The sequence below is a fragment of the Anastrepha ludens genome, chromosome 2 (assembly GCF_028408465.1).
Source record: "Anastrepha ludens isolate Willacy chromosome 2, idAnaLude1.1, whole genome shotgun sequence".
Taxonomy (NCBI): domain Eukaryota; kingdom Metazoa; phylum Arthropoda; class Insecta; order Diptera; family Tephritidae; genus Anastrepha; species Anastrepha ludens.
Window position 1 is genome coordinate 110,079,585 of NC_071498.1, and position 12,443 is coordinate 110,092,027.

At 34.3% G+C, this 12,443-nt stretch overlaps 1 protein-coding gene across 9 annotated transcripts in view; it reads left to right on the plus strand.

Moving 5' to 3' along the window:
* Window positions 1-2,480, plus strand: part of LOC128855079 (serine/threonine-protein phosphatase 2B catalytic subunit 1) — a 52,138-nt gene extending 49,658 nt beyond the window's left edge. For all 9 annotated transcript variants that reach the window (XM_054089684.1, XM_054089682.1, XM_054089686.1 and 6 more), the window contains 3 exons: window positions 1,726-1,823; window positions 1,900-2,087; window positions 2,148-2,480. In XM_054089684.1, the coding sequence (XP_053945659.1) occupies window positions 1,726-1,823; window positions 1,900-2,087; window positions 2,148-2,204 (343 nt within the window). In that variant the 3' untranslated portion in view covers window positions 2,205-2,480. The remainder of the gene's footprint in view (window positions 1-1,725; window positions 1,824-1,899; window positions 2,088-2,147) is intronic.
* The last annotated feature ends 9,963 nt before the right edge of the window (window positions 2,481-12,443 follow it).

Below are 12,443 nucleotides of genomic sequence, written 5' to 3' on the forward strand. Positions count from 1 at the left end.
ATTAAAAATTCCAAGTTCGGGCGTAATCGAACTTTATACGTATATGTATATGTAATGTGATCGTCATATGAATATCATCATGAATTATCATTCGGCTTAGCGCACAGGTACAAGGTGGCCCTATCGGAAGATTTATAATTTTTGCAAATGTCGTCGTACGTCAACCCTATTTGACACTTGCGAACTATACAGCTGCTGTACACAAACAGACAAGCAATGGAGCGCGTAAAAGGTAAAATAAAGATTTCCATCGATCAAAATAATTTTTTGTTTGTTTTTTAGTTAAAAAGTTATTCAAAAAATAAATTGAATGATTAATTTTGCACATGCGCAGAAAAAGCTATGAATATCAAATAATAAAATCAATAGCCCTAACGTGGCTAATTTTGAGAAGAAATTTAACCATTATATTCCAGAAATTTAACTAACTATAGAAATTTAAAAAAAATTTAATTTTTTTCTTTAGCTTCAGAGGTGCACCTTAAAATTATATACTCAAAAGATTAAGATGGGAAAAATACAATATCTGTATAGTAATAATATAGTATTACATTGCCTTCTATGGAGACGGAAACCAAATGCGCCCAAATTTTTTTTGCATGTTCAACATGAACCTTGGGTGATAAACTTTACAGATTTTACGCTTTTAAACAAAACGGGTGAAACGATTTAAATTAGTATTTTTTGGCTATTTTGTAAAAGTTGTGCAGTTGAAACCTAATGCGCTAAAAAGTGCACCAATTCATATAATATATCAGCAAAAGGATAATCTTTGCGCCTTAAAATTGGTAAAAAACCAAATTGTCGTTTGTTTTTTGAAAAACATAAGTTTTAAATTCAACAGCAGTTAGTTTTGATTGCTTATACGCTGTGCAGGCCGAAGATTCCGAGTATACATGGAGAATTTTAGAGCGTACTAAGAGCAGCCGATCAGTTTGGAGCAATGAGAAAGGTTATTGCATTCTAGGGTTCAGCTATACAAATTTTCAAAGCTGCAAATTGTAGCAGTCAATTTTATTTTTATATTTTAAAGGGGATATATATTATACAAAATAACCCTAACTTATTTAGTACACTGGCTGCTAGGGGCTTCAGTGCTAGCAGTAAAATTATTTTGCCTTGATTCAAAAGAACTTTACAAAAAATTTCTTGCCAATTACTGGCAAGCAATGTTCAACGAATTACTGCAGCATTAATAACTTGTTAACAAAAAATGAAAAATCATGCAAACCTTACAAGACCAAATTCAATGTGCGTAAAAAGTTTGGTACAGTCTGATAAGGAAGTTTTAGAGAGAAGCATATTATATGTACAATTGCGTGTTAGTAAGCATACTAAGAATTTTTAATTTTTAAATAAACTACCATGACGCACAATTAATTATCCAATTTTGGATTTGAATGACTTTTTTACTAAATAAAAAAGATGATTTTTAGTGATGGAAATCTTTAATTTGACCTTTACGCGTTCCATTGCTTGTATGTTTGTATACTGCAGCTGCTTAGTTCACAACTGTCAAATACGATTGACATATGACGCTATTTGCAAAAATTGTAAATCGTCCGATAAGGTGATTAATTCCGCGCCATCCTGTGTGAACAAAGTTAAAAGATGTACGCGTATGTGTCCAAGTGTACTCTGCATATGGGAATAGAGTCATTTGCTAACAGAAATACATACTTAGATGCATATTTTATATTTTCCTCTCTTATTTCATTAAAATAGAGAAGAATCGGAATCGGTATTGGCGTTAAAGGGGCTTACGCCGACTGGCGCTTTACCGGTGGGCGCACTTTCGGGTGGCAAAGATTCACTACGCAATGGTAAGTATCTAATTTTTTATAGAAAATAATTTTAAAAATAATTATTTGCTAATATGTGCGCATTCCCTTCTCTTAGCGCTTCAAACGCTAGGCGCCACACAACAAATCACTTCATTTGCCGAAGCGAAGGGCTTGGATGCTGTAAATGAGCGTATGCCGCCGCGACGCCCATTAATGGTAGGCGGAGGTAGCAGTAATAGTAGCAATAACAACAACAATAACAACAACAATGTTAAAATGGCTAATAATAATAGCAACAACAATGTAAGCAACGTTAATATTAATAGTACCGAAATTAATAATGGCAAAAAAATTGTAAAACAGGTGACGGTACGCCGCTCAAGCACTACCACCACCACCACCTCAACCAAAAAATGTTGATAGACTGTAGCTAGTAGGGTTTTTCTAAATAGTTTTTAAATGATTTAAATTCTAAAGGCTCATATTTATTTTCGCATTCGTTTTTGATTGGTTATTAAATTAATGAAAAAAAAATTATTTTAATTGTTTAGAAAAATTTACATTTTTGACATTTATGCCATTAGTTTGTTTAATGACAGCGCTAAAATTATTTTACATATGTACGTAGTGTAAGTTATATAAATTATTTTGTTATTTGTTGTTCTGATTTATTATAAATAAACAATTCATGTTGATTTTGAGGTTGTAATTTTTTCAGGGTTTTTTCATATTTTTTTATATAAGTGTGTTTGTTCATGCGTGCTAATCTTAAGGGGTTATATACCTTGTGTTGGACTAAAAAATGGAAAATATTTTTATGGCATATTCTAAAAGTACTTCATCTTTGAAATATAAATTCAAAAAATCATAAAGATCGGAGCACTAGAACGAAAGTTACAGACCGTGGAAGCGGAAAAATTATCCATAAATAAAGTGCACGCAAAACTTTAGACGCGATTATCTCGAAGTCGTGTTTTTTGAAAATTACCGTCGCGGCGATCATTATTTATCAAAAACTATTTGACCGATTTGCATAAACTTTTTTTTAATTATTCGAAGTTACAACTTCCTGAATCTGAACGGTTCACTTTTTATTATTATTTGCATAGTTCGCTGGAATTATTATTTTTTTTAATTATTCAACCCCTCGAAAATCGTTTTTATGGTCCAAACGGTTTTCATATCGAGAACATTTTTTTTTTGGGTAAATAAACCGTTCACATTCACTAAAAACATTTTTTTACAATAATCATTTAATTTTTTTGATTTCAGTTCAGCTGCTCATGGTAACACGGTAACAATGGTAGCATATAACGAATGCTCGTCTTTGTTTATGTGGAAGAAAGTACGGAACGATGTTAAAAAAACTAAAAAATTGAGGAGAAATTTTAGCCATTTAAACTTGTTTATTATTATATCAGAATTGAACTGCCTAGAAAACTATAATTTAAGATTTTTATTAAAAAATTTGCAGTTTTGATAATATACGAGCAGAATCAATTTTTCATCAAGTTCTGTTTCTATATCTTCTATTACAACTATTTGACAGTTCGCCTTCTGCTTTGCTTACCGCTCTCAATTAAGGTATGGTTCTGAAGCTTCTTAAGTTAAGTTTTAACTAAGCGTCAATACTAGGGTGTAAGAAATCTGAGCCGGCACCTATCAGCATGCTATAACCTCAATTCCTACTCTCACGTCCGCGTGGTACATCCTGGTAATCTGAGTAACCGCAACTGAAGACGAGGTATCCAATTCGCGTTGGAGGCATGATCGGGGCTAACGAGAGGAGAAGCTTCGGCGGGAGGGCTACTTTCACATATACAATTTAAAGACCTCCCGAAAAGAAAACCATGAACATACAGCCCCCAAGTGGTACCCACAAAAATGTGGAAAATCCATCTGTTACGGCAGCATGCACGTCGGGTTTGGAAGTGCAGAATGTGTGTTTATATTGAAATAGTTCTACAACGAGGCCTTATTTTCTATTCGGAACAAAATGAATTTATGACGATGATGATAAAGCGTTAACACAGATTTCCATTTAACGGGTTAGAAAAGAGATTAAGTTAGTTAAAGTTACGTTAATTATATCTACAATGACTATTCTTTATACCTGTAAAATTTCGAAAAAAAATTTTTTTTTCATAAAATGTTAATATAATCCTATGTCAAAAAATTTTTAGAACGTAAATTAAAGTATTTCTTACATTATAGATCGCCAACCGTGACGACTCTATTCTTTGCGTGCGAGCGCTGGGAGAGGTATAGTTATGTATTCAAACTTTAGACGCTCAAAAACGCAAAACTATATTTTTCCATCTCCCTGATGGGATATTACTTTCCATGTGAATTTACAAGTTTTTGAAATTTTTTTGAAAAAATAATTTTTTCGAAGCAAAAATAGTAGGAAAATTCGCCCCAAAATCCATTTTTTTTTTTTTGAAGAATTTTATTCCGCGATTTTTTTTCTGTTTTTTAATTCATATAGAAATTATGACATTAATAAACAAAAAAATGTTTGGTGTTTTGTGTTCAGGTCACTGACGCCGATGCTACAATGCCCGCCGATTGAATAGCCCCGCTGCGACCTTCCTGCAAGAATTGAGTGTACATCCGCCATTTTAAATGATTAAAATAAAAAATAAAAAAAATTGTATATTATTTTAATGTATAAATAAACTGTATGCCAATTTTGAAAAAAATATATTGGCTTCTTCATTTTAAATAATTTTAATGAAAATCAGGTAAAATATGGCAGTTTACAGGTATCTGTACCCTTAACGCTTTAGCTACTTGAAACACCAAGATAATAGCGGTCGTCCCTCGGCAATGGAAAAAGCTCCTCATAAACACCATTTACCGTTTAGAGTCGACTTAAAACTGTAGGTCCCTCCAGTTGTGGAACAACATCAAGACGCACACCACAAATAGGAGGAGGAGCTCGGCTAAATACCTAGCAGACGTGTACGCGCCAATTATTATTATTTTTTTATTTTCTTAAAGATCGACCATTTTCATAAGTTTCAACAATTTTAACGCTCTATCGAGTAAAGTAGTGCATCTGTCTACTGGACGAATGTCAAAGCTGACATAAAAAAGGTACCATGTAGGAATTGTTTACTACTGACTGGCGTCACTTTTAGACATACGAGTACATACATACATACATTGTTGGTTGTTTGGCTTAGCTCTCCTCCAATTTGTTGTGTGCGTCTTGATGCTTTTTTCACAAAATAGAGGGATCTACAGTTTTAAACCGACTCCGAGTGGCCAATGGTTTTTGATTGGGAGCTTTTCATGGCGGAAATACACTCGGAGGTTTGAAATTGCCTGCCGAGGGGCGACCGCTATTAGAAAAAACTTTTTCTATTGTTTGATGTTCATGTGCGGAGATTCGAACCTACGCCCTGCCGAATGGGAGTCACGCACCAGACCATTCCATGGCCGCCTTATTTTAAGAATAACATTTCGTAAAATTCGTAATTTTTTTTGTGGAAATAGTCGTCCGAATGGTTCTACAATTCAAGGGTTGGTGAACAAATTTCACGAAAAACTGAACGTTCTGTTGAGAATTTTGCTGCTGCGCAAAGTGTTGCTGAACAACCTTCAACATCGCTAACTCGACGTCTCAACAATTAGGCATTCATGAATTTGACTGATTTTTCTTGGGTTGGATTTGGATTTTACCTGTGCTTATGGTGGACAATTAAGTTATGTAATTTTTCATATATAATTGTTATGAGAGATATTTTGAATAAAAATAGTGAAAGCTGATAGAATCTAAATTTTTAAATATTTTTTTTTTTAAACAACATCTAGGCGTGTTTTTTCAAAGACCCTTTATATTGAAGCATTATACTTTTTGTTTTAATAATTATAATAATTTTTGAGGGAGGTCAGATTTGGTGTGTCTATTACATTTTGGTAAATATTTAGAAATATTATATGAATAACTGGTAAATTACTTTTTTTGTTGCCTATTTGGCTCTTTTTTTCTTGGTATCAGATTCGTTACATTTCTAAAATCAATATCCCAGCACGCGCCTCAAGCAATGTTCGAAATTGAGCTAAAACAATTAATATTTTAAAAATTGCAATGAACTCAATGGCGCGAAACGCCGATAGCTTGCCTACTTTAATTTCACGAAACACAAGATGTTTGCAGGTTAAGGTCGTCTACAAACAACATAAGAACAATATAAGTAATAAAATAATAAACAAATAATATACAAAAACCGACGCTTCATTCTATAAATGTTTATTGAGCGCGGCTTTCTTTTGAAAATAAATGTTGTTCATTATAATATCTACTTTTTTCAGTATGGCAAAGTACGCGTTAAAGCCAACAACAATTAAATTTGCGCTGAAAAAAAGTTAAGTGCTACTTGAAGTACGGGTAGCTTAGATTCTGTTCAGCTGATGAGCTGAGTAAGCTGGTGCATAGTGAAGCATCTACGGGTTGTTTCCCCCCAATTTCGGGTTTTTTCCGAGAAATATTCTCGCTCACAATATGTTCCTTCTCTACTGTTCGGTCTGGAGAAAGAAATTCGGTGAGGTACAGAACTATCGAAAATCATATTTGACACTTGTGAACTAGACAGCTGCCGTATACAAACATGCAAGCAATGGAGCGCGTAAAGGTCATAATAAATATTTCCATCACTCTAAATATTTCGTTTTTTATTTAGTAAAAAAGTTATTAAAAAACCAAATTGGATGGTTAATTTAACGCTACCTCTTCGTAATTTTATTTGTAAGCAAATGTACATACAAATACTTATTATGTAGGAAGTATATGTACATACTTATACATATATGTTGTATTGCAATAAAATGACTAACAAATTTTAATTTTTTTTTTGTTTTTGCATTCTCATGCACATCTGTGTAAATATTTGCATCTGCGCCATAGAACACTGTTTTGTTAAAATATGTAAAAAAAAATTAGTTTCTTAAGTCGAATCTAAGCGGAATTCCGGAAGACAGCGGAGTAATTTTATTATTTTCGTCTGGGCTGATAAAAAAGTATGTGTATGTATTTAAAACAAATTTAAATATTTTTTTTTTTTTTTTTTTTTTTTTTTGTTTTTTTATTGACAATTGTATTTATAGTTAACTATAAAATACAAAAAAGCTTATAGCTATGGCTACTGCGGCCTTAAGCTAATATACTGGGTGTGTATATATGTGTATGTAGGGTGTTAGCTAAATTTCATTTAAGATATTACAATATTTTAAATAGTTTATAAGTTTAATAATGTTCTCTGTAGAATTGTTTAAAAGTAGATCAGTAGGTTTTGTGTTGTTTAGTGATTTTCTGTGGTTTGTAAAATGTGTGCAGTCGTCTAGGATGTGTTTGATGTTTGGAGCTGAGGTATTGCAGTATTTGCAGATATTTAGGTCTTTTTTTATTAAATATTCGTGTGTTAGTCGTGTGTGCCCAAGTCGTAGTCTAATTATTTTTGTTATTTCCCTTCTAGTTATGTTAGTATTATGTGTAAATGTGTGTTCATTGATCGCTTGCTTCTTTGGGTTAACAAATTTGTACCAGCTTGTTGTTTGTTCGAATGTGGAGTGTTGTGTATTTTTGAATATTTTTGTTATATGTTTTTTAATATCTGTGTGTAGGAGGTTCAGAGACATAATTAGGGGGCGGTTTTGTGCTTCTTTTGCTGCTAAATCTGCTAGTTCGTTGCCCTTGATTTTAGCGTGTCCTGGTATCCATATGAGTTCGATTTTATTTATAAATATTAAATATTTGCCTATCAAACTACCACTAAAAACCAAAACCCAAACCAAATTCTCATGCACGCATACATACATTTTTTGGATATGTAAATTATGCACTAAAATAATAGATACCATACATACATACACCCAAAAAGGGTGTATGGCCAATTATTTATATATATACGTATGTAGGTATATATATATATATATATAATTGGCGCGTACACCCTTTTTGGGTGTTTGACCGAGCTCCTCCTCGTATTTGTGGTGTGCGCCTCGATGTTGTTCCACAAATGGAGGGACCTACAGTTTCAAGCCGACTCCGAACGGCAGATATTTTTATAAGGAGCCTTTTCATGGGAGAAATACACTCGGAGGTTTGCCATTGCCTGCCGAGGGGCGACCGCTATTAGAAAAATGTTTTTCTTAATTTTGGTGTTTTCACCGAGATTCGAACCGTCGTTTTCTCTGTGAATTCCGAATGGTAGTCGCACACCAACTCATTCGGCTACGGCGGCCGATTAGTCTATCTAAATTAAGTTAACTGAAAAGAATAGAATCAAAGATCCTTTTTCTTTTACGTGATGCTTTCAGTTAATCGAGTTGCAACCCCTACCCGGTGGTCTAGAAATTTCAAAAAATCGATTTTTCGTTATTTCGATATTCCAAAGTATAGTTAGTATCTTAAAAATATACTGTAATTTTCATGCGGAAATTCCCAATATTATAGCTTCTACAGCCCATTAACTAGTTAGAGAGCGGTCCGCGCGCTCCCGTACTTCAAACTTTAAACTCAGTTATCTCGAAAAGACTTTTTTCGGCCTGGTGTTGACAAAAAAAAACTATTCAACCGAATCGTCTGAAATTTAAATATGATGCTTACAACATTATTGGCTATCGCCCGTACTAGAATCATATTATTATTTGAATTATTTTTTAATTAAAATTGAAACAAGACCATTTTTATTGTATCAAGTTCAAAATCGCGCCATTTTGTCAATTTTTTTTTATTATTCTAGTACGTGACATACTGATTAATAAGTTTCTTGGTTTTTGTGTTTCAGATAAATAGAAGAGCCAAAATGGACAACACCGTCTAGGTCCAATTTTTCGGTAGGGTCAACTTCAACGCCATTTATAAAATTATTAAACTTAAAAACAGTTTTTTTTTTCATTTTAGTATGCAAAAGCAGATAAATAAAAGGCTTAAAAAATTGAAATATCGTTTTTCATATTTTTTATTGTAAAAGTAAGAGCGTGTAGCGTAGTACACATAACAGAAGTGAAACATTCAATGCAGACCAAGAAAGAGGGAGAGACCCGAGAGAGAATGAGAGAGTGAGAGAGAGAGAGAAAGAATATACATCTAAATAAATTCACAACATTTGCAAAGAATACAAATACACCAAATTTACAAAAAACGGAGAATGGCCGACTGGTGTACATAGGTAAACCCCCGACACAAACCGTGGCAACAATGCGCACTACTCCGAGCGTTTATCACCCGCACAAACGCAGCGATTCCAGAACCGGAGCAACGGCACAAATTACCCCAAGGCAATACCAATAAATCCGACGCCGGAATGGATAGCTCTTTATAGTACGCACAAGCACTAGCCAGGAAACGGAAATAAGCGCCAAAAAGTAGACACCAAAAAAAACGCCAAAAAAATTGGGACCAAAAAATGCCCGAAACAGTAATAAGCAAATATAACGCCAAAAAGTAGGCACCAAAAATATATTTCGTAGAAGTTTGCACTAACAAACAAGCGCCAAAAAGTAGGCAGTGTTATTTCTCACTAGAAATTAGCAACCCAGGAAAAGTAGCCTAAAGTTTATCTAAGATATATATAAGGCATAACTCTCTCTCTCCTTTTCCTCTACGTTATATATTTTTTCTCTCTTGCGGAACGAAAATGCCCAAAACGTTGCATGGCCTTGAAATTTTACTCTCCATTCTCGCTTTCCTGAAAATACCCTAAACTTTTGAGCTCTAACTCCTTAAGTGGAGGTGACTGCCGAAAATGTATGTACTTATGTATAAGTCCATTTGTGAGACTGATTGGTTGCAGTGTGGCTATTCAGAAGTCAGTTATAGCGTGGAGGACTCTTTTATAATTATAAAGATGTGGACCATTTGATACCCGAAAAGTATGCTAGTTTGTGTACAACTTCCTTCCACAGAATCCCTCCACAATTCCTTCTTGTTTTAGTGGCCACACCACTCGCCGCAGTAGACGACGAGTGCTATAAGTGCGAACCCTGCCTCACCAAAAGAAAAAAAAATGCATTTGCGTAAGAAATACTGAACAGTTTTCTTGTGGGTACTGCGAACGATTCTAACGTAAGGAAGCTCTATTGGTGCCAGGTGATCGCTACTATCTGCTACTTCTGAAGCAGTCTGTACTTGAGTTATAATTTTCCGTTTTAAGAAAAAAGATACGATAGCTTAACACGTTTGACCGAGCTGCACATTTATTAATAAAAAATAAGGAACAATCTTATGCTTTTCTAAAGCTTTGTATCTCAGTGACTCAGCAAAGAGATAAAGCGCGCAACTTGGTTAGCTGTCACAAAGCAAAACGTAAATAGAAAAACTATGAATGCGAGTGTATCGCTCGTACGTATGGCGACATCTACCTGCTACTGTTCAAAAAAGAGAAATTTAACTTAATTTTAACATTAATTTTTTGCTTCAACAACTTGGTCTATTCAAAAAGTCCACTAATTTCGTACTGCGATAATTAGAGCGAAATTCTCTTGCTATCATACAAATTTGTATGCCTGAATATTTCATTCCTAACCAATAAATTGCTCTTTGGCTTATTGAGCGAGTTGTGAGTTGGCGAGTGAGTGGTGTCCAAACTACAGAGGCAATAAAAAGTTGAGCTTTTCGGTCTAATTGAAGTAGACAAATTACTTATTTACGTATTATATTTGCCATAATTAAATCATTTTGAATCTGTTGACACTTTTGCATGTGTTTAATTGTTGATGATACTTGGCAATTGAATGAGCACACTTTTTATTACGGGCAATAGTTATTATACTTTTATGGAATTGTTTGTGAGAACGAAGTACTGCCCCTATTCTATTCATTAGTAGTATTTAATATGTAAAACGGTATTGAGCTTGCGTATTGTAAACATTAACTAAAAATAACAAATAGTTCTAAAAATATCATAAATTAAATAACGGTTTTGAATTATGTAATACAAAAAAGGGGGAAAATACTTAGGAGGTAACAACTTGAATTAAGAAAAAAAATTATCGCGCAAAAGTTTTATTACATGCACAGACAGGCAAAATAAAAACAGTAAATATGCTTATTTGACAATGTGACATTTGGTTTGATTGCATTAGTTGATACTTGTTCACAAGATGAAATTTTCCTTGGCCCAAATGAAATTCATTTTCAATATTTACTTATAAAATATTTTCAATTCACTTAAATAGAATATCTGGAGAAACAGAATGCTAAACGATTCGTGGTTCTTGTGCAAGAGCCTCTAGTACTGTGGCTGACTCAATCAAATTGATAAAATCTATGCAGATGCGGATCTTTGTCCCTCTCTGGAGCAATAGGAAATAATAATAATAATGAGTCTTGCGATATATTTCATTTAATTTGCTAAGTCTATGGTTACAAAAACTTACAGACTAAAGGTACAAGATGACGCAAGACTAGTCATCCAATTTTATGTTTTTGAATAACTTTTTTTTGTTTGAATTATCTGGATACCGGGTCGCATTCGCTTTGAGGGATATGAGATAGCTCACAACTCCGTCATATGTCCAAAGCTCTTCTTAGGTAGAATAGCGCGATGTACTCTGATAAAAGAAGAGGTTAAAGCTCATAGGGAACTATACTGCGAAAATGTTCTAAGCTTGGGACATTTCTGTGCACTTTTGTGATCTTTAAAAAGAAAAATTTTCAGGATTTTATGAGTTTATCTATCCGGTCACAGGTATTCTGACAATATATTGCAGGCTAAACTATCACCTGACTAAACTGCAAGGCGGGACATACTTAAAAAATGACCCGAAATCATACACAAACGCAAAAAAATACTGGGGGAATGGCGGTCGCTGTAGCCGAATGCTTGGTGCGTGATTACCATTCGGCAGTGCGTAGGTTCGAGTCTCCGTGCATGAACATCAAATAAGAGAAACAATTTTTTCTGAAAGCGGTCGCCCCTTGACAGGCAATGGCCTACATCCGAGTGTATTTCTGCCATAAAGAAACTCCTCGTAAGAAAACTATTTGAGGTTCGGAGTCTGCTTGAAACTGTAGATCCTTCCTTTTGTGGTATAGCATTAAGACGCACGCCGCAAATACTAGAAGGAACTCGGTCAAATACTTAACAGAAATGTACGCGCCAATTATTTATTTATTTAATGGTGAACTGAACGGCCATACTAAAGCTTTTCTCATGTAATACTGGTAAGTCTCCAAATCAAGAAGATGGCTACCATGAATGTATTTAGGTTAAATGAAGCGAGATGGTGGGACCAGACAACATGCAAAGCTAGCAGAACATTATGGGCCACCTACAACCACAAACAAACGTCAATGCTGGCAAACATAAAACGAAGGGATACCTACAGACTCACGGCGGTGATAACTGACTTCTGATCTATCGGGGAATAAACAGCCAAAATGGGCATCCCTCACAATATGAAGTTGTAAGCAACCATAGAAAAGGAAAACGATTTTCCACTCCCTCTATGAGTGCCCTGCTCCGGAAGGAGAGAATGCGAGAATTTCGAACAACTGTCAGGCTTAGACATCAAAAACCTAATAATGTTCTTAAACTGTACGGACTGGATATAGTCATGCCGTAAATCTGGTTAAACAAGTTGATTGCGAGGATGTAGCAACAAATTCTGTCTGAGCCACAACTTTACCTAACTAACCAACAAACGAGG